Source organism: Pogoniulus pusillus, chromosome 1, assembly GCF_015220805.1.
Source record: "Pogoniulus pusillus isolate bPogPus1 chromosome 1, bPogPus1.pri, whole genome shotgun sequence".
NCBI lineage: Eukaryota > Metazoa > Chordata > Aves > Piciformes > Lybiidae > Pogoniulus > Pogoniulus pusillus.
In genome coordinates this window covers 17,298,120-17,321,207 of record NC_087264.1, presented here as the reverse complement: position 1 = coordinate 17,321,207, position 23,088 = coordinate 17,298,120, and the positions used below count along the sequence as shown (strand labels likewise).

At 39.6% G+C, this 23,088-nt stretch overlaps 1 protein-coding gene across 2 annotated transcripts in view; it reads left to right on the top strand.

Annotated features, from left to right (window-relative positions):
* UNC79 (unc-79 homolog, NALCN channel complex subunit) overlaps positions 1-23,088 on the top strand; it is a 112,515-nt gene that overhangs the window by 41,069 nt on the left and 48,358 nt on the right. The window contains exons 23-33 of one of the 2 annotated variants that reach the window (XM_064142466.1): positions 767-924; positions 1,260-1,441; positions 2,971-3,172; positions 4,741-4,920; positions 5,905-5,970; positions 8,042-8,328; positions 12,051-12,233; positions 13,191-13,353; positions 16,048-16,197; positions 17,655-18,878; positions 21,123-21,230. In XM_064142466.1, the coding sequence (XP_063998536.1) occupies positions 767-924; positions 1,260-1,441; positions 2,971-3,172; positions 4,741-4,920; positions 5,905-5,970; positions 8,042-8,328; positions 12,051-12,233; positions 13,191-13,353; positions 16,048-16,197; positions 17,655-18,878; positions 21,123-21,230 (2,903 nt within the window). Of the gene's footprint in view, positions 1-766; positions 925-1,259; positions 1,442-2,970; positions 3,173-4,740; positions 4,921-5,904; positions 5,971-8,041; positions 8,329-12,050; positions 12,234-13,190; positions 13,354-16,044; positions 16,198-17,654; positions 18,879-21,122; positions 21,231-23,088 lie in introns of both variants that reach the window. The other variant, XM_064142475.1, reaches the window with a different exon arrangement.

The following is a 23,088-nucleotide window of genomic DNA, read 5'->3' as shown; positions in this document are numbered from 1 at the left end:
ATCACTTGTTACTAGGGAAAGGAGGCCGATGCCCAGCTCACTACAACCTCCCTTCAGGTAGTTGTTGAGAGCAATGAGGTCTCTCCTCAGCCTCCTCTTCTCCAGACTAATTAACCCCAGCTCTATCATCTGTTCCTCGTAAGACTTGTTCTCCAAACCCTTCATGAGCTTTGTTCCCATTCTCTGGACATGCTTCAGGACATCAATGTCTTTCTTGTAGTGAGAGCCTGAAACCTGGGCAGAGTATTGAAGGTGTAGCCTCACCAATGCTGAGTACAGGGGGAGACTCTACAGTCACTCCTGGGACTGTAAGGTTTTACCAGACTAGAGAATCTGACTTGAGTCTGCATATGAGCAAATTATGAACACTCAGCATCCTAGTAATTTTTAATGGACAGTTTTTGTAATGCCAAGACAGTTCATGTACATACAGAAGATGACCATGCTGGAACTGCTAATTCGTAGCATAGATTATGTTTTGTGGCAGTTTTGGCTTGAATAGGCAAACTCTGGTCAAATATGAAGTGTTTAAATGTAAGGAATACTTGAACCTTTTTCTTCAAGAAAAACTGCTGCAGTTGAAGTTTTGCAAGTAGTTCTGTTCTGCTGTCAGCAGCTCTCTACTACTGACATAAATGCTTGGGGTGGCTTACAGAGATTTCACAAAAAGTGTATTCCCACCAACAATATGCTGCTGCAGATATTTAGAAGAAAGGATGCCAAGGGAATGTTTTTATAAGCAGGCTTGATATTTTTGGTTTTCCAGCTTATGGGGAGTTGTGAAGTCTGAATTCTCTCAGCTCTCTTCCTTGGCAGTTCCGCTGCTTCTTCATGCACTTTCACTTCCCCATGGAGCTGACATTTTCTGGACAATAATAAACAGCAATTTCAACAGCAAAGATTGGAAGATGAGATTTGAAGCAGGTGAGTCTGAGAAATATGTACTATTTGCTTTTGCTTTTCATTTGCTAGTGTAACTGAAGAGGTCTTTAATAGTTGATTATCTTTTTGCTGTCTTGGGGAGTTTTCAAGATAGCCTGGTGCAAAACAATGGCACAACAATGCAGTGAAATAGAGGAGAACATGATACATTTTGGATAATGAAAGTAAAATCAAAATTAGAACACTTGCCAGTTGTTTTTGTTGTCAGTTTCTCAGATGTGCATATTTCTAGGAGAGGTATACTAATCAGGACATAAAGAAGCCATTTCCTGGACTAATATGCATATTTTCTTTGTCTGGGGACCTGGCTGCTACAGTGGAGAAGGTGGCTGTGTTGTGCAGATTTTTGGATATTCATTCTGTGACAAAAAACCACCTACTGAAGTACTCTTTGGCTCATGCATTCTGCTGTTTCCTGACTGCTGTGGAAGATGTCAACCCAGCTGTAGCTACAAGAGCTGGGCTATTACTTGACACCATTAAGAGGCCAGCTTTGCAGGTAGGTTCATTATATGGGAAAAAAAAACCTTTAAAACAGGAATCTGGGTTTTCACGTGAAATTCAGAGCTGTTCAGGCATACAGGATCGTGGTCACTGCTAGTACCTCTTTAGGCAAGGCTTATGAGTCTTGGTAACTGCCATATTCACAAAATAGCCAAGGGAAGTGATCCTGCTCTAGCTTCAGCTTAGAATCATAAAGTTGTTTAGGATGGAAAAGACTTCTAAGGTCATCGAGTCCAACCATAAAAACTTGACGAATGCAAAGCATTGCTGTTGTATTTGAGCTGCTGCTGTAGAAAGCTTTAAATGTTTTCAGTATCATTTAAAATTTTATTGACCTTTTTCTTTAAAAAAAAAAACAAACCAATGTTTGTAAATCTTATCACCCTGCTGAGCTGACAGTGAGAAAATGTATTCAAGCGAAACAAAACATGGCCTTGATCTTTTCCAGATTTATTTAAGCATTTAATTGTAAGCATGTGAGAGACCCTGCCAATCACAATTTTTAGGATCAAAACCATACAGATAGGAAAGTGGATCAGAGCCTACATACAGAAGCAAGGGAAAAAATTAGAAATCTCTTAGTACACAATTCAGCTCTGATTTCCTGAATAGAATATATATTTAAGTTTGGTGCTGCTGCCTATGAAAAGCTATTAATTCTTGCCAGTTTTATTCCGTGTAGTGCTTTTTCAAAATAACTTCCAAAGAATTTGGATTCTCTACCATTATTACTAGTATACTGCACTTTGATATTTAACGTATGGGTTTTACGCTTCTCAAGTGTAAATCTCACACTACACCCAAAAATCTAGCGCAAATAAAAAACAGATGCGTTTTGACACAAAATGCTTCTGATACATTTCTTCACCTAGTTTCTCTTCCTCTGTTTGGCCTTGGTGATTAATTCTTTTTGTAATTAAGCACTTGATTCAGTTGACTAAATACTAGCTTCTTCTCAGGCAGGAGTGTGGGAAGAGACTTCTCTGATATTGTATACCAAGCGTGCAGAAGGACAGAACTTTGCCTAGACTGCTGTATTCCTCAAAACCTTAGCAAATTTTACCTTCTAAATAGGGCATTAATTTCCTTCCTTACCTTACTTTTTCACTTGTATTAGTAGCATTGGTTCTGATTTCAAGAACTTGGTAGGCAAAAGGAGCTAAAATTTTATCCTGTACTAACTAACAGGACTGGATGATCTTGGAGGTCTCTTCCAACCTGGTTGATTCTATGAATTCTATGGAATGGGCTGCCCGGGGAGGTGGTGGAGTCGCCATTCCTGGAGCTGTTCAAGGCAGGATTGGCCGTGGCACTTGGTGCCATGGTCTAGCCTTGAGCTCTGTGGTAACAAGTTGGACTTGATGATCTATGAGGTCTCTTCCAACCTTGGTGATACTGTGATACTGTGTAACAGGAGAAGTTATTGCAGAGACTTCAACCTGCCTTTGCTTGAAAAAGCATTTGAAGTTTTCACATCTTGGTTCTATGTTTTTTGTTTGTTTTGTGTTTGTTTTTCCTCTCTAGGGTCTCTGCCTCTGCCTTGATTTCCAGTTTGACACAGTTGTTAAGGACAGGCCTACAATTCTCAGCAAACTTTTGCTACTTCATTTTCTTAAAGCGGATATTCCAGCCTTGAGCTGGGAGTTCTTTGTGAATCGCTTCGAGACCCTGTCTCTGGAAGCGCAGCTTCATCTGGACTGCAACAAAGAATTCCCATTCCCAACAAGTAAGCAGTGTCAAAAGTCAATCTGATCCCTTTTTTGTCAGTTTCTGGAGTTTGACCTGCCTGCAAAAGTCTGAGAGCAGCAAGGGTCAGAGAGCTGTAGGTCTCACCTGTTAAAATTCTCTGAAATTGGGTAATCTTTTGGGCCTAACAGGAATTATTCAAAGTGAACATATTTTGACTGCCCCAATGCAGATTAGGCTATATTCTGTTGCACCTTTGGGTGTTATTTTACTTTCACTAGGATGCGCTTAATAGCCTGTTTGAAATGTGGTCTGGTTCCATGATCAGCTGCAACCTACGTTAACACACTTATTCTTTTGCACATGTTCTTACGCTGTCAACATTGCCTAGGTCAGAGGCCTAGGTCATGCTGGACCCTGTTATGCAATGGTCTGTACAAAGACAGCCCTAGGAGCTGTATGATCCTTGACAAACAAATGTACAAGACACAGTACAGGAGGTGCACAGACTCTAAGGCAGGTGCTCAGTTAAATATTCCTGCAGTGACAAATGTTTGTTTGTCCTGTTTGTACCTGTTTTCTTGGTGAGATACCATGTCTCCTTCCATTCCCATTTGAGCATGATCATTTAACATCTGAGTAGCTGAAAACTACTGAGTGGTGGCCTATGAGGCAGATCTATTTTCATCTCATTTGCTTGGAGGAGGTGAGGACGCAGCTGTTTGGACAGTGTGTGCTCCCTCAGTAGCCTAATGCCTTCTCCTGTACTTCCATGGAGCCCAGTGCCTAAAAAAGCCTAGGTGCTGCTGTTCCATCCATATAGAAGATGGATGGAACTACAAACATTGTCTTCAGTAGCCTGACCCAAAGCTGGAAACTGCTTCTATGGCCTGAGGAGGGACTCTCATTGCTAGTTTCTGGTACCTCTGGCTGCAAATGTAGGATCTTATGTTTAAACATGGGTATTGTGAGTAATTTAAAAATGAAAATATGCAGAAGATGTTTTTCAGGTTTCTTTTTAACCTTTCTCTTTGCATTTTTGAACAGACAAATGGGTGAAGAATGAGCTAACAAGCTCTAGTAGCTTAAAGGGTTCGAATGCACTATAGGCATAGCTATAGAAAAGTATTGGTGAGCCCTTTGAGACATTAAATGATACTGCTGGTAACACCACTGTAAATGCTCACAGATTTTTGGAAGCACTGTTCAAATCCAGGATGATAGGTGTGGGGCAAAAGTAGACCACATTTGGATACGAGTGATCTGAAGGTGACCCATGCTTGTAAGATTTCGGCAACTTTAAAAAGAGGATACTTCATATTCTCTTAGGCTGAAATTCAGATTTTGGTTTCAAGAACCTGCTTTTGTCCACTCTCTAAAGAAAGAAGTAACATTACAGTTTTTTAACACAGTATGCTGTTTGGGGAGGTGTAAGGATTTCAGAACAAGAGCGTGCAAATAAGTACCTTACAGATGGACCCCTTGAGCCCTGTGAAGCTTTCTTGACTTGAGTGGGACCTAGAGCCCAGTTGCATTTGTCACTTAGCAGCACTAGGGCCTTGCTGTGCTATGGAATGAATCTTAACTTGGTCACTTGCATTTGCAAAGCTATCACTGCTGTCCGGACAAATGTCGCCAACCTCAGTGATGCAGCAATGTGGAAGATCAAGAGGGCTCGTTTTGCACGTAATCGTCAGAAGAGTGTGCGCTCCCTGAGGGACAGTGTGAAGGGACCAGTGGAGTCAAAGAGAGCACTCTCCCTTCCAGAAACCTTAACCACCAAAATTCGTTGAGTATCTATTTGTATTTTCATGACACGCTTGTATCTTTTCCCTTAGCATTGTGTCCTTATTGATGGGTCCACACTGGAATTGTCAGTAATCATCTAACTGGGATAGCAAGTTTAGATTTCTGACTGATTTGTGCATTATTCACATAGTCTATGCTGCATTTGATTGAAGTGTCAGAAGGAAATGCTCTAAGACTAGTTTGTGGATAGATAGTAAATTTTGTTTGGGGCTAATATGCAGCTATTTTGTCTAAAATAGATACAGTGTTTGCAGAAAAATGTCTCTGTAACTGTTTTATTTCTGAAGTTGTTAATTGTAAATCAGTGAATACAGCATACACTAGACATCTTAAAAAGAACTGTTAATGTCTTAAATGAGCTTTTTGCTATCTTTAGAATTCCTTTGTCAAGAAAATGATGTTCAGGCAGCACATCCTTCCTGCCAGCTTGTGTAAGAGGTGCTGGAAAACCATAGACCTGTGTGAGGTGCAGTACAGATGTCTTTCCAAGAAGGGATAAAGCTTACCCATTCTCATTTAGAGAATTTTAGTAACACAAAAGCCTTTATATTCTAATTGGACCTCTTAAGTTGCTCCTACCCATTTAATAAGAACTGATAAAATGTTCATACCTGGATGCTAGTGAACTGTTAAGTTAGAAGGTAATTTCTCCAAAACAAACACAGCCACATTTTGGGACACTTCTTGGCCCATTTCTTATCTTGCATAGGAGCCCATGTGTGATGACTCTTGTACCAGCAAAACTGAATGATGGAGAAAACTCGAGGTACAGAACATGGTTCATAAAATCTGTAGTGCGCTGAAGTGGCATGTTTCAATGGTTACACTTGCTGCCTGACAACAGTGCATGAGTAAATGAACATAAATATGCTAGCACTGAATATATGCTTAAATATAGGATGTCAGTGTTGCCTTTTTAAACAAAATTGCTTTTGTTTTGTTTTATTTTCTTTCTTTTTCAAGCTGTGAGCTTGACGAGACATGAGCAGTCTGCTCCAGCACTTGGAGGGACACCAGAGCAAACACCAGGTGGGTTTGAAAAGTGGGGCTGTTTTGGTGGAACTGGAAGAGGAAGGCACTGGCACTCATGAGATAGCTTACACAAGATGGAAGTTGTCCAAAAGACACAGTGAATCACTTCTCAGCATGGTTCCAAAAGGTGTAAATTGAAGTTTTGCTCTTGATCTATACAGAAAACTGCTCCTAGTTGTAGACAGTACTTGAAGGCTGGGAGGGGGTTATTCAGATGCAGTCAGCTGTGCCAGCAGTGCCTGACTCTCCCGTGTTCAGCTTGATTTTTGACTTTCAGGTTTTAGAGACAGCGGAGATAATGCTTTGTATTTTTGGTACTATAAATGATATTTTTTTTTTCTAAGTCACTTTTATTTATGAACATTTTGTGAAGATGTCACTCTTCTGTCAGGCATTTGCAGAATAGCTTGCTCAGCAGGGTCCAAGTTATCCCTAAGTAATTGTGACAATTGACAGTTCTTGCTCTGCGTCCTCTGTAGACTGACCATTTGGAAGTGAAAAAAACCCTCACATTTGGATCTTTTAACATTCTTTCTTCAAGACTTGCAACGTTTCCAACAAACAAAAATTCAGATTCAGAACAGATGAGCATACTGGGTGATCAGCTGAAAGGAAAATTCCTTGCCATTGTGGGGAGTGACTAAGCTGTGAAATGGACTAAGAGAGCTCTGAATTAGCAGGATATAGCTCTGTCACACTAGGCAAGTGAAAGCTGGGTATCAACCAGTTATGGAATACACATGCAGATTGACAAAGATTGCAGAAGGCACAAGTGCCATGAGCAGATGTGTCAGTGAATGATTGTTCTTACTTAATGACACCGCTCATGTGCTGTGTCCTGGGCTTAGAAAAACTTGTCACTGTAAGCATTGTTAGCTGTTGTGTTTCCAGGCTTGGGTGATTAATCACCTAAGCTTTAAGTTAAGTTTCCAGTAAAATGTATATATAAAAAGTTGTAGCTAGTAACCACTGACATGAAGAAAAGTCTGGTAATATGATTCAACATTATCACAAATGCTTTGGAAACTAGGAGACAAATGATTATTCCTCTCCTTCTGCCCAGTGTTTGTTTATTTCTTGCCAACATGTGTTTTTTTTTAAGGTTTAACTCATAGTTTTTTAATATTTGCATTTGCACTGCTGAGCATACCTGATCTATTCAAATATCTGAAGATTTTTATATGCATTTTTAATGTGGTTCTGAAAATGGTACTTGCTGTGTTTTTCTGGTTCTCTTTATTTCAGAGTTTATTGTTTTCGTTTAGTATCTGCAAATCTTGTTTCAGCAAAATTTTCATCAGAGAATTTTAAAGGAAGGTTTCTGTAAATAAAATAATCCCATTGAAAACTATTTGGAAAAACAACCCATCATATTATATGCAGTTAATGATTTCTTTTTACCAAAATGAGACCAGTAAAGCCACTAGGCTAAACAGATTGTTCACCTGTTCACATCTAGTACAGGTGATATCTCAGGTGTTGTTGAGTGATGTCTAGATACGGGTAAGTATAGATAGATGCATTCCTATGTGATCTGGTATAGGTGATCCTGCTCTGGCATTGGGGGTTGGACTTGATGTTGAGCTCCTTTCTGGCCTCTGACATTCTGTGATTCTTTGAAAAGAAAGTTACTCTGAATAGAAATGGTTCTGAAAATTCCACTCCCTAATTCTAGTTTTCACCTGTCACAGAATTAGCATGCCCACTAATGTTTGCTGAGGAAAGGCTGAAAACTATGCCAGATGAGAATTTAGTGGTAGTGGTATTTGATTTTCCTTTAGCATATAGATGTGAAGGAATAATGGTTCTCATTCTGGCAGAAATGCACTGGGATGGGATAATAAGCAGCTCCATCAAACATGAGTTCAGCATAGACAGCAGCTGTTACTGGGTGGCTGATCCTGAGACAACAGAGGAGCAATGCCCTCAGAAAGTGTGCCTGTCTCCTGTAAATTCCACATGAGTATTTGGGCAGAGATGGAAAAATGAAGTCTGGAAAAAAAATGTGGTGTATGCTGTTTAAAGTCCTACCCAGTGCTTGATACCAATGTCTCTCTTGTGCCAATAGGACAACCCTCCCCAGAGAACGACAATACAATAAAAGACCTACTGCCAGAGGATGCTGGGATTGATCACCAGACTGTCCACCAGCTCATCACTGTGCTAATGAAGTTTATGGCAAAGGATGAGAGCAGTGCTGAGTCGGACATCAGCAGTGCTAAAGCTTTCAACACAGTCAAGCGCCATCTATACGTCCTGCTTGGTTATGATCAGCAGGAAGGATGCTTTATGATTGCACCACAAAAAATGCGTGTTTCAACCTGCTTTAATGCCTTCATTGCTGGAATAGCACAAGTAGGTGAAGGCACTTACTGCTTTTTTCAGCAGTTTCTCATTATCTGTTGTTGAAGTGCTGGTAGCACAGCCTTCCTTTTACTAAATGAAGTGGCTGAGTGTGGTAATTCTACTTAAGACCTTCATGCCACCTCAGTGAAAGAATTTGGGAACAAGGATGGCTGCTTGTTCTTTACTGTCTGAAGCCTCTGTGTAGCCTAATCAAGTGCTTTCTGTAGGTTTTTGTTCTGCACTTAGAAAGTAAATAGTTAGAGGTATGCTGCATCACTGGCAAAGAGTGTTTGGTGTGCATGCAGGCGTGCAAACACTACTACTACACAAAAAACTAACGGCTGCTTCAAACCCCTTTCCCTAGTCTTTGAATCCCTTACTTTTCTTACATGATATTTACTCCTTTCTCCTTCAGGAGCACCTGGGACTCATGTACCTTGGCTTGTTTCTGTGTGTGAGTGGTCTATAATGTCTTTGATGTTCTTCACTTTGCAGAAGACTCATTCTCCTTTCTTAAAGTGTCCCGGGACTTTCTGTTCTTCCTTTCCTAGGGAGTGGTGCCACCATAAGGCACTTCTGTCTGTGTTGCTGTGATAAATGACTGAGCACATCCCTGCCTTATGCCTTCTTTCTTCATCTTGTAAGGAGGATCATAATTTTCTACTTCACAAAGCTCTTCTTAGGCTCAAGTAATTCTTACAGCAGCTGCCAATGCTGGGCTGAAAATATTTCACACTTGCAGAGCGTTCTGGATTGCTTTGAAGCATCATCACTGTTTCCACAGTTCTTCCTCATCACAGTCTCTCATGAGGGATTACTTTAGGGCAAAGAACAAGCCCTGGCATAACTCTTAAAATGCCCAATGTAACCTTCAAATATTGCTCAAAGCTGTCTTGGCTTCTTCTCTATCTGCATTACTTACCGAGATTCTCTGGTTCATACACTGAAACTCGTGATTTCTCAGAGTCAGTTGTAATGTAGATACATAGTAAACTTTGACAGTTATGGAAAAGTAAGGTATCTGTGTTTCAGCAGGCAAAATAAAAGGTGTTAAAGCAGTCTGGGTAGCTGCTAATGTGTCCCAGTCCGTTGTCTTGGAACACTATTGCTGTATGTTGTTAATAGTATTTTAGTTTTACAGCTTTAAGCTGAAGTACATAAAAGGAGATTCAGGCCTGTTACCATTGCGTTGAGAGTCTGGAAGTGGCAATTTTGATCACAGTGGTATCTTTTTTCCTACATCTGTTCAAGATTTGGGTTCCCAAATTTCAGTTATCAGAACTAACTCTCTTTTTGCAAGCCTTAGTTACTGCAACTCTAAATGTTAGCCCCTGATTTTCCTCTTCAGCCTTTAAAATGTTTCATGGTAGCCTAATTTGACATTTCTGTTTGAAAAGCTTTGTAGTTTTTTTTCTTAGTTGTAGGACTACTTTGTATTGGGAATCAACTTTGCTGCAAGAGAAATGCTGTTTGTAACCCAAAAAAACTCAGTATGGAGCTCTTAAGAGATCTTCTTCCTTTACACTCCTTTCCTTAGTCATTGAGTATTCATTTCCCCCAGTCAGCACCACAGAGGGTGTCATTGGGCTGACTTGCTGGGTCATTGATTCCAGGTTTGGTTGTAATGGTCAGTTTAAGAAAAAAAAAAGTAAAAATCAAAAGTCTCTTAGTATTCGGCATCATAAAATCCGTGTGTTTGAAATTCTTGAAAGCATGAAGTGCCTGTTCTCGCTGCCTTGGTGACCAGCTTCCCATGTCTGCTGTCACTGCGGTGTTGCCCCACTTGGCGGCAGTGTTGTACAAGCCTGCCGGGTTGAGGAAGCTGGCACGGTTGGGCTCTGCTCAGCATCTCCAGCTGAGTAGTTCTGCTCAGCATTTGCTGCACCATTTATACCACATCTTCCTGTGACAACTTGAAAATTAGGTCTCCTCAGCTTAAGACGTGTCTGCATTATAGTATGTGCTGCTGTCTTCCTTGTACAGATGAGTTTTTCACAGTATCACCAAGATTGGAAGAGACCTCATAGGTCATCAAATGCAACCCTTTACCACACAGCTCAAGGCTAGACCATGGCACCAAGTGCCACGTCCAATCCTGCCTTGAACAGCCCCAGGGACGACGACTCCACCACCTCCCTGGGCAGCCCATTCCAGTGTCCAATGACTCTCTCAGTGAAGAACTTTCTCCTCACCTCGAGCCTAAATTTCTCCTGGCGCAGCCTGAGGCTGTGTCCTCTCGTTCTGGTGCTGGCCACCTGAGAGAAGAGAGCAACCTCCTCCTGGCTACAACCACCCCTCAGGTAGTTGTAGACAGCAATGAGGTCACCCCTGAGCCTCCTCTTCTGCAGGCTAACCAATCCCAGCTCCCTCAGCCTCTCCTCGTAGGGCTGTGCTCAAGGCCTCTCACCAGCCTCGTCACTCTTCTCTGGACATGCTCAAGCATCTCAGTGTCGCTCCTAAACTGGGGGGCCCAGAACTGAACACAGCACTCAAGGTGTGGTCTAACCAGTGCAGAGTACAAGGGCAGAATGACCTCCCTGCTGACCACACTATTCCTGATGCAGGCCAGGATGCCACTGGCTCTCTTGTCCACCTGGGCACACTGCTGGCTCATGCTGAGTCGGATATCGATCAGCATCGCCAGATCCCTTTCTGTCTGGCTGCTCTCCAGCCGCTCTGATCCCAGCCTGTATCTCTGCATGGGCTTATTGTGGACTAAGTATGCTCTGTAACTGTTGCACTCTTGAGGGGCTGGGCATTGCAGGGTAGAACCACATTTGGTGATGACATGTGATCTCTTTGGCAGACTATCCCTACGTGGATAGACGTGAGATTCATCTGTTTAGCTCCCTGCATGTAGCACAAAAATTTGAGAGAGCTGTCCATCAAACTAGAAAATTTTACAGAAGAAAAGCTTCTAATCAGCTTGTTCAGGAGGAACTTGAGAGTTGAGCCCTGTGTTTGTAAATTAGGCCAATTCCCTTGGTTTTATAAAGACAAAACACAAAAAAGGAAATAGAGGCCTGAAAGAAGTGGGTGATGTGCACGAAATGAATGTTTGTGTCAGTTTAGTTGTACAGAGCTCCCAGCAAAGTGCACTAAGTCCACTGAAACTACAGAGACATGATGGTGGGGGGTGTGCAGGAATTTGCTTGGCCTGCTCTTATATCTCCCTGAGGTCATCGTGAGAGACGAGCTCTGTGGATCCTTGTTATGATCTAGTTTAGCTGTTGATTTCAGGACAAATAAAACAGCTAATCTTGTAAGACTAATAGGAAGATAATGAAAACTAGCCATGCTGTTTCAGTTGAAAATGTGATTGTGTCACAGTAGTGGGAATATATAGCCACAGCGCACCCAACGGTCGGGATTCAATTGCATTCAGTTGCATCCTGTTTGTTAAACGTGGAGTACACATAATGCACTTTTATCCATTGAAGCATGATCTACCTGCACTGTAATATGGCATAACACATTTTATGAGCTTGCCAATGTACGTTAAAATTTGGACTCTGCAGAATTAAAGGCTTTCAGAACATGTCTTCTTTTGTCTCATTTTACCTATCTAGCTAAAATGAGCATGTGGAAAGGTGACAGGTTTCTAACTGATAGTGAGACTTCCTTTAAAAATGTTTGTCTTTTTGCTTAACTGTATTAGTAATTTTGCTTTTCAGCAATAATAGATTTGATCTTTTTTTTTGTGACTTAACTCCTGTGCTAACTCTTTTTAGGTGATGGACTATAATATCAACCTGGGAAAACACCTTCTTCCTTTGGTGGTGCAGGTGTTGAAATATTGCAGCTGTCCTCAGCTGAGGCATTACTTTCAGCAACCTCCTCGTTGCTCACTGTGGTCCCTCAAACCTCACATTCGGCAGATGTGGTTAAAGGCTTTGCTCGTCATTCTTTATAAAGTGAGTAGTCTTGAAAAGGTGCTGTCTGCATTGAAATTTATATTTCAATTTGAAAGGTATTACAGGGAACACTGAACTGTACTGCAAGTTAAAAATAACCCTGTAAATAACACTTCTCTTTGATTTGCTTAAGCCCTGCATTTAATTTCAATGTCTGAAGCAGGCTGGATGAGGTCTTGAGCAATCGGATCTAAGTGGAGGGTGTCCTTGCTCATGTCAGAGGGATTTGAACTAAAAAATCTTTAAGGCCCCTTCCAACCCAAACAATTCCATGAATCTATAAGTAGTTAGATTTTTATCTGTGCTACTGACCTGTTAGTACTGCTGTCTGTATATTCTTCCACATTGCTACCTGAGAAATAAAAATACAGATTTGAAAAGAAGAAAATGCTATATAAAGCTCTAATGAGGAACACTTCTTATATATATATATATATATATGTTTTAAATAATAATAACTTTAAAGGGAAGGAGTGTCTAGCATGTATTCTTTTGCTGAGGGATGCTTTTTAGGAAGTATTGTTAAAATGCGTTGTGTTTATACAATGGAATGGAGCTGTGAATACTTCTGATATGTTTAATACATTTCTTTCAGGTCTATAAGGCATGCAAGAAAGTAGAGACACTAGAAATGAATAGTAATATGCTGATTAAAATAGTTATTTGGAGAACAGTTCTGACAAGAGACCTTTTGCATTATTATAAATACATGGTTTTGCCATACAAAAGTCAAGGAAATAATGATTAAATGTTACTAATTTGGATGTCTTTGATTTTGAATAATTCTGTGTGCAAAGCTGAAAACAGTCTTGCTACTCATGAAGTATTTAGAAACGTATGATCAAAAGGAGGCAAAGGGCATCCACCTGACAATTTTCTTATCGTTTTTCCCCCTAAATGTTTATCCAAGGAGAAAAGTTAGTTTTTAATCTGAAGTTTTTCTCTTTCACTGTGCAGTACCCCTACAGAGACTGTGAAATCAGCAAGATTGTACTTCACCTAATCCACATCACGGTCAATACCCTCAATGCTCAATATCACAGCTGCAAGCCTCATGCAACTGCTGGTCCTTTGTATAGTGACAACAGTAACATAAGCCGATACAGTGAAAAGGAGAAAGGTACTTTTAACATTTCAATTTATTAGTAGTCATTATTTTAATTCATTCATTTTTGGAGATGTTGTAGAAATGGGTAAGTACCATCTGAATTTCAGAATGAAATACTAAATCCAAGGTGTGACTTATTTGACCAGACATAGTCATTCGTAGTAAAGTTCACAATTTCTCTACAGACTAAGCATAACACAGCAGTCTAGCATTTCCTGCAGGGAGTGTTCCTTAGCCTGAGTAGTTCAGTCACTGTGCCTGGATAGCCCCTTGCCTTTTCTCTGACTGTCTTGACTGATCATGCCTACCCACAAGGTATACAACCAGCCTGGCACTGCATTCTGACTATACTTCATAATAACATGGAATAGTAGTAAATGTTTTATGTTGAAAAGAGAAAGTGGTTAGTTCAGTCTGTAGTTTGTTTTCCTCTGTAAAAGGAGGTGAAGTTGACCACTTTACATACAGATGTGTATAATGTGGATATCTAAAGTCGGAAGAGAATGATTCGAGTGCACATCCAGTTGTTAACTGTATATTGATTGCTAGTCCTGTGATGATGTGAACCGGTTTAATTTTGGGGCTTGAAATAACATGATGCCACTGAGTGCAATTCCTTGAAATTATGAAGTTGATTATGTGATAGATACATTTATTTATGATGGAAGTTTAGCAGATTCTTGTGATGTTAACCTATAGCTTCCTTTCAGCTATTTTTCATTCTAGATGCTTATTTGCTACTTACATCCTCCTTTTTCAAACAGTCTTTATAGCATGCAGCAAACTCTTCTGAAGAAGAAGCACTTTTGTTGTGCATGTCAGTACCTTTTCCTCTTTTGCTGCTCGTTGCTTGTGCAAAGATACCTAGTAGAACAAGGATGCATAATTATATTTACCTGAGCATCCTGTTACTCAGTTCTAGCAAATTAAAGCAAGCTTAAAGTGGATGTAAATGATGTATTGCACATTCTCACTCACCTGGACCTTTCGTATTGCTAGTGAAGCACTGAAAGGTTCTGATAACTTTCAACTTCAAACTTGTTTTTGTTTTGAGTTAATGACTTAACTCATAATGACTTAATACTGAGAGTAGTAATGATACATTTATAAAATGCGTTCAATTTCTGTATTGATTCTGAGATGTTTCTAAGACAAAGCAAGGTGTCTAAGTACCCAGTTTGCTGTTCATGGGAAGTGTCAAGTTAGATTTAGAAAACTCATTGTTCCAATCTCATCACCAACATTGGTTCCCAAGTTGACTTATGTCTTAATTCATCATTGTTTTCTTAAGTTTAAAGAGAATAATATTTACACGTTTTCCAAAGCTGAGCTTGTCAGAGGTGAAGTATCATAAATGGGCAAATTGTAAATGCTGAGCTAACTGTAGGGCTGATCCTCTTCCTAGTTGTAGGGCTGCAGAAAAATGTAATATTTTTTTACACTTTCTAGAAGCAGCTGGTATGATTCTATAGGGACTTGGAAAGTTCAGGTCTTTCCCACCTCTTGTAAGGAAGCTTGTTTAGTCTCTGGTCCAGTAACGTGTGTGCTGCTGTCATCATCAAAGGTATTGTTTAGATGACCACCAGATGAGGATTTCATTTTGAGCAGTGAAAATACCTACGCTAAAGGTGGATCTTCCCACCTTTTCCTTGTTTTTGCTGTCAAAGTTTGTTGTGAGGATCATGATGAGTGGCCTTTGCAGAACTGGTGCTAAATCTTAGGAAAAGAAGCATTTTTGCTGAGTGGAAGAAAGCTTTGGATACATACGACATGACATTAAAACTGATATCCTAACTTAGTCCTTGTAGAAATTCTTACTATGAACTCTGAATTAATGATACCAGTAAAGTATCTTATCCCTGTTGCTTCTAGGTAGCAGTTGCACAGATTCACATGTAGTGCAATTCCAAAGCTAAAGATGTTAATGTCCAGTTTAAGTCTTTATGTTTTGGCCGTTCTAAGTCTCTGCCATACTTGCCTTTTCACTACCAGACACCAAACATATTTCCTTCCTATTTTTCCTTGCTAGAATATGCAAGGAAGACTTTTGTTTCTTCTCTGAAGCGCTCTGTTTTCTTTATGATGTTTCTTACTTCCTTGGACATCAGTCACTAGACATGATAGATAGGGATTTTTCCTTTCTTTCCCCCCACTTACTTTACTTTCTGTCACTTTCAACCAGCAGGTGTCAAACTAGAGCATGATGTTTTCCTAGTAGTACTTAGAACAGTAATTTTGTAGTTCATATTCTTCAGTTTTATTCTCTTGCTATTGCAAGCCTACCCAGATGATTAATTTTTTGCTTGTTCATTTTCCTGTTTTTTTTTGCTGGTTTATTAATGACCTTGCAGGTTTTGTACTAACTTTGATCATCTTCAATTTGCTCAAGTCAGTGTTCAAACCTATTGAATTCTTCTGTCTAAAGAATTTGTCATATTAGCAGTAGAGCAGATCAGCTTAGGATGGTAAAAGCATGGTGTACTTTTATTGCATTGTAACCTATTTTTCGTTTATCTTTGTCCTTTCTTAAGATGCAACAAGAATGACAATGTTATACCTGGGATATGTATTTTCTTGCTTCTGATGATTCTTCTTTTTGCAGTTCAAGTTTAATTGCAACTAGGTGGGGTTGTATACAGAGACAGCTTTTCATTCAAGGATTTACACTCTTTTAAGAGTAATAAAGTGTTTTTCTCTCTCCAGCAGAGGAAGACAGTGTCTTTGATGAATCTGATATTCATGATACACCAACTGGACCTTGCAATAAAGAATCTCAAACTTTCTTTGCAAGACTGAAGAGAATTGGTGGCAGCAAAATGGTGAAATATCAGCCAGTTGAGATGAATGCTCAGAGAAGTATGAATTATTTTGTCAATGTAAACTCATATAGAAGTAGAATCTCCTAGTCTTAATTTCAAGCTACCACCTTTCTTTACCGTAAAGTTTATTGCATTGCCTAACTTGAGTATAACCACTCCATCTGACTTTTGAGAGCAGGTACTTCTCATTTCCCTGAATTGATTCTCTTGCAGGAACCTCAGAGTAGGCACTCCAAACTAAAAATGCCTAAAATCAGCAGTTGCTTTCTGAAAGTTTAAGTTCTTTTGAATATAAAAATGTTTAAGAGGATTTGTTGAAGTTTTTTTCTGCTGATTTACTCAAATCTGTTTTCCCAAAATCTGTTTGTTTGGGTTTTTTTGATGATATGGGCCTTCAGGGTGAGCAAACTTGGAGCTACTGCTGAGCTGTTACGGTTCAAAGGGTAATTCAGTAGTTTTGAAAAATGGGACTTATTTTGCTTGCAAATTTATGTTTCTGAAATGAATACCCTCAAAACCAAAAAGTGAAGAGATTTCCGCCATCACCCCACCTACCCTTTTTTCTTTCAGCTGTTTGCACAGAGAGGGGAATGATTTTGGCTAAACATCTATCGTAACCTTTCTCACTATGGTTTTTTTTTATCATGATTCTTACGTGTAGTGTTTTGAAATATGGGGATAATAATGAACAGTAATGTTCTGGTTTATGTGAAAATATGTCATTCATAATAACAACAGGGATAACTTCTTAAAATATTCTCAATTTGTTCATATAACAAAATACCAATGCATTGGTAGTACCAGCAAGTATATAACTCTGCTCACTTTACTCCTCGATGTGCCAGTGAGGTATGACTGTAGTGTGATAGTAGCTAGACACTGCTGGAGTCTAGGATCATTGTGGGGGTGAAAAAATCTCTGAACATGTCTGATCTCAGGCCAGTGCAGTCACATCCTTGCTGCTATTGTTACTCTTGCTTCTTAAACTAGAAGCACACATTTTAAGCCCACTTGGCTGCAGTAAATAACATTCAGGTGTACTCTAATATACAACAATGTCCAAATGATGTTCATGATGCTGTAATCCAGAATTATTTTAAGATCTCTTCAGAATGGTCTGTGTAGTTTGTTTATTCATTCATCTGTCGTGCCTAATGCAGCCTTCAAGTATCTGTAGGAATTTCTTGACTTTGCCATCTATTTTTTTAATGCATAAGGTTAAACAGTCTATCTTCAGAGTACATCTCTCCAGGATGAATGCAATTTGGATCGAGTTTAGATAAACCTTGTTTTCCAGATTATTGGGGATTTTGTTGTTGTTCATTGTAAAGATCTGCATTATGTGGCTGTGTGGTTAAAACAAAATCTGGAGAATTTTGGCTAATACTGGGTTTGTGTTTGAAATGCCAGTCATGGTGAAGTCTGAGATAATGATGAAGATATCTGCCAGAAGTCTCCATCTGAGGTAATATTAATTCTTTCTGTTTTAATCAGGTGAAATAGAGCTGGCTGAATATAGAGAGACGGGGGCCTTACAAGACAGCATTTTACGCTGTGTGAGAGAAGAAAGCATTCAGAAAAAGAAACTGCGCTCCCTAAAGCAAAAATCTCTTGACATAGGGAATGCAGACTCCCTGTTGTTTTCACTAGATGAACATCGCAGGAAGTCCTGCATAGACCGGTGTGACTTAGACAAACCACCTGCTCCTGCTGCTTATGCCACACACAGGCAGAGCGAGCATGGACGATCTCGGCAGAACTCTTCTACTAAAGCTGAAAATGCAGAAACACAAGGAAACCTTCCTTGTGCAGAAAGTTTCCAGGAAACAAGAAGACCTGTCATACCAGAAGTTAGGCTAAACTGCATGGAAACATATGAAGTGAAAGTGGACTCTCCAGTTAAACCTGATGGTCCCAAGGAAGATTTAGATCTGATAGATTTGTCGTCTGACTCGACATCAGGTCCTGAGAAGCATTCAGTACTCTCCACTTCAGACAGTGACTCTTTAGTCTTTGAACCGCTTCCTCCACTTAGAATAGTGGAGAGTGATGAAGAAGAAGAAACAACAAACCAGGCAAATGATGAGGTCTCTGGCAAAACTACTGTGTCATCTCCCTCAACTCCTGTCAATGTCTCTGCGCTCAGCCTCAGCACAACTCCACTCGTCCAGTTCAGCATTGAAGATTGCTCCAAAGACTTTAGTTCTAAGGATGCAAGCAACAGTGCTTCAACAGGAATAGAGGAGGTCCTTTCCACCTTTCCCAAAGATCAAAAGGACTCGTCAGAGTTAGTTAAGCCAGAAGAAGTTCAGGATATGTCCTCTGGGAACTCTCTAACGTTGAAACAAAAAAGGGATCTGCTGCAGAAGTCATTTGCCCTTCCAGAAATGTCCCTCGATGATAACTCTGAGCTCAGCATGGAGGAAACTAAGCCTAGTGGAGCAATTCCAAGCCCAAATGTTAAAATGGTCCTTATTAAAGTCCCTGAAGATTCTGAAAACCAAACAGAAAGTGATAAACTGGATACCAATGCAGAGTCCGACAATGAACAAAACATGGAGCACAAACAAGAAGAGGAGACTGAGGAGTCAGAATTCAAGATTCAGATTGTTCCTCGCCAAAGAAAGCAGAGGAAGATTGCTGTGAGTGCTATTCAGAGAGAATACCTGGACATTTCCTTTAACATCCTTGACAAGCTGGGAGAGCAGAAGGAGGCAGGTGAGCTCAATCACTAACCCGGTCAGAAGTCTTATTACTGTATGAAGGTTTTAGTAGCAGCAGTGCAAGGAGAGATGTGTGCATACAGCATCTGATGTGGTCTGAGCTAGCTGAATCCTTTCACATAGGTGTTATTTTCTCACAAGGAAATTACTAACCATATATATGTTGTACATGTGTGAGGGGAAAGGAAATAACTGCGTGTCAGTGACAAAAATATTGATTCTAATTTTCAAGTTAGGGAGTGGCCTGTCTGTGTGAGGTGCCAGAAAAAATAGTCATATTTCTCTGCTTTTTTATCTTGCTAATCAAGTCCATGTTGAGTTGAATCTCTTCTGTGTGTAGTAATTTGGCTATTATTTCTTCTGTAAGGATAAGGAAGTGGAAAGCAAACTGAGTCACAGAATGTAAAGATGATCAGGCTGTAGACTTCAGAACTGAGAGCACTGGAATTAACCACAATTTGCCTTTAAGACCAGACATACATATTTGGGTTTATATGCTAAAACCTTTTTGTAGCCTGCCTTGTATTGAGTATCCACAAAGTTTACAGGGCATGTGTTTGTAAAAGATTAAAGATTCAAGCATGGGTAAAGCCATAAATTATTTCTGTATATCCCAAGTTTATCCAGGTCATTTCAATAGATGATTTGGAGAGAAACTGTGTTGTAGCTGTTTCTGCAGTTTCCAACTGGATGTGTCAAGAATTAAGAGCTGTCTGCTGCTGCCTCCTCTTGCTGGTTTGTTTTTGTTGTCCAGGTTTTGGTTTGGTTTGTTTTTTCTCCAGGATTTTTTTAGTTATTACAGTTTTACCAGTCTTTTTTAAAAAGCATATTCATTAAAAGAAGGAAGAATCTTTCAGGCCTCAGTTCTCTTTTAACAGTGAAGTGAAAGGAAATATTTATGCATTTCTGAGCTCACTTCTTCCTAAACTGCTTCAAAGGGAACCATTATATAATTTCCTATTACAACATTCCACTTTTACAAGGAGAAATCGTTCAGCATGACCATTGTTGTGCTGTTCCTTTTATGTTTCAGGCTTATCCCATTTATGATTCCAGTAAACTGAAGAACCTCTGGAGCTTTGTGAAAACAAAAGAGTCACGTGCTTTTGAATCTTTCACAGAGGTTCATAGAGTAGAGTACTCATGAAAGAGTTATGCAGTTACCCTTTTTTACCAGCAGTGATGGCCAATTTTCATATAGCAACTAACACTATCGTCCTTGAGACAGCTTGAAAGGGCTGTTGGGGTTCTGAACCCACATGTGGAACCTAGATGTATTCAGCCAAATGACTGTTACATGTGCCATAATCCTAAGTGTGTCATCTAAGGGAAGCATAAAACATTCATAAGGACTTGTTAAGTTTCCTTACAGGTTGATACTGGCAGTTCTGGTAACTTGGTAGTCCGGTAACTTGAGTAGTTTAATGTATTTGTGTCTTCTGTTTTTTGCTTTGTTTAGCCATATTGCTTAGTTTCTTTGTGAATGTATGTGTTGTAATTCATATAAGCAGGCTTAATATCATCATCATCATCACGGGCTGATTATAATTTCAAAGTCTTAGTCAATGTTTTTCCGCTTATTTACTTACATATGTTTTAGAAGGGCTTCTGATATAACCAATATAAGTATCCACATGGGTTGGTTCTTCAAGTGCATGATGCTGGTCTACATTTTCCTGCCTGGGACTTCTATCAAAACAGATACATACTTATTTTTATAGGATGTGCTGAAACTAGCCATCAACACTTGAAAATGACTTTGCTTTATTTTTCCCATGTTGACAGTCTCAGTTACTATAAAATAAAAAACATTCATTTTAATGGCTTCTTTTTCTTTTTAATAATAGAATCTTACTCTTTTAACTGCATTTTTAATGGAATCTGGTAACATGTTGGAGATAAGGCTTTTAAAGGATGCTAAGCTGTCACATAAAATAGCTTTACATCAGTGGTTCTTCTTTCATTTCCATGGTGGTGATAGTAAGTCCATGAGTGGGATTTATTAGTTCCAAGCACTAAAAAAAGTAGGTAAAAATCTGCTTTAAAAATAATTTTAAGCAGTAGATCTTTGTGCTTCTATAAATTACAACACACACACTGAATTCTTTTGTAACTGCTAGGAATGCCAGATGGTCAATGGATGGCTGAAAAGATGTGAAAAGGCATCCAGGGAGAAAGTAGATGGAAAATATGTATTGGTGCTAAATAGCAAGAGTTTAAGCATAATTTTCGCATGCAGATTCTGCTGCCAAAGGTCTTTCAACACTGGAAATGCCAAGAGAGTCATCATCTGCACCGACTCTTGAAGCAGGTGTCCCAGAGACAAGTAGTCATTCTTCTGTAACAAGTAAGCTTACCTCTGGTTTCAAGTTTAAATCTAAATTGCTGTATTTGTGTGTCAGATGCATATCATGTATGGCAAATGCGTTTCCCTGGTTCTTGGAAATTTAGCTGTGTTGGATGTCACTGAATTCTTTATATCCCTGTTGGTCAGCAGGATTTTAGCAGTTAGCGACTGTAAGACTTTCCTGTTGTAACATGGCAAATGTGGTTTCCTCGAATCAGAGTAGGTAGGAGCTAAAAGCAGTTTTTCACTGAAGCTGAATGTTTCCCAGTAAGAGAAGGCAGTGTCAGTTGTCAGTGCACTGAAACAGAGGGTGAGAGCTGCATGTGGCCGTTAGCTGTGGATTTCAGTACTTTTCTGGCTGTACCTTAGGAGAAAATCTGTTGCAATTTTGGTAAAATGCCTTGAAATGCTTTTCACTCTGCTGCTCATTGGAGTGCAGTAAGTATTTACCTGAGATTCCCATACCCATTTCAAGGGAAAATGGATGGGGTTTAAGAAGACATTGACATATGGCTTAACAGCAGACATAGATGATGTTGGATGGTGGAGGTGTCTTAGTACACTGAAGAAATCCATAATAATGTGTCCATTTAGGTGATAGTAAATGACACATTTGAAGGCAGAGCTCCAACTAGTGGAAAAGGGAGAGGAAATTATGACCTACTTTGATACCAGTTTGCTGCTAGATCAGCTCAACAGTCTTGCTAAACTGTGATTCCTGAAATTCCTCATCTGCTTTTTTTGGTTGGAAGGGATGTCTGGCCTATTAAAAGAAAATGTTATTTTAGACATGCTAGATAAGTAGTCCAAATTAGAGGTTTCCTCTCCAGTTTTACTACAAGTGTCTCATGTCATGAGCATCTCATAGTCAGAGTACATTTGTTGGCCACCTAATGATACAGCTGTCGCTTACTAAAGCAGCTAAAGAGGTGCTTGTTAGGTGCTCTCTCTGGTTTTGCTGAGTGCTAAGTGTTCCTGTAAATTCCAGTGTACAAAATCAGGAATAGTATACATATGATCCTGAGCCTGCATTCCTTTGTAAATATCCCTTTCCTCTTTGTAGTACCTCGGTTTCCAGCTGCTATAGGGACACTAATGCTTCCATTGTATCTCTTGTCCTTTTAGGCTGAAAGTTTTTTGACCTACTACTATGTCTTTACAGTGCTTTGCATAATAAGCCCTGATCAGGAGTGTGAGCACAAAACACTTATGTAGGACAAATAGACAATATTACATGTACAGTCAATGCCTAGCTATAGAAGTCATACATCATTAACTGTGACAGGAATATTTTGGTTTTGGACTTAAGTAGAGTATTCCACAGTGATGGTAGGGTGATTGACTAGATCACTAGCTAACACATGAAAGACTCACCAGCTACAATATGAAAGGTACTGATCATCTTATGATAGGTTTCTTGTAAAACAACTTGATCAAGGAGGACTTCTCTCCCTCTGCTGCTAGTCAGACATAGGCATGAAGTCAGTGCTGGTGTGAAGAAATCAGCCTGGCTCCAGCACCATTCAAAGGCTGACAGCTCTCTGAGTTTTCTGGCTTCTTAGAGTTGTTCTTCTTGAAGTACCAATATTTGGAATTATGCTGCCCTTGTGAAATCAGGTAAAGAACCCTGAAATTCCAAACCAACAATAGCCTGGTTACGTGAAATATGCGTGAAATTTTGGTAATTACAATCACCAAAGCTGTTAAGAAAATTCAAAGAGATAATTTTCTGTGTTTTGACAGTCATCTGCATTCCAAGCAGGCATCTCAGTTCCAATAGTTAATTGCTGTTCTTTCATCAGAAAATTCTATGCTTGATAAAATGATAAAGCATCTATTTAAAATCTTTGCCCTGGAA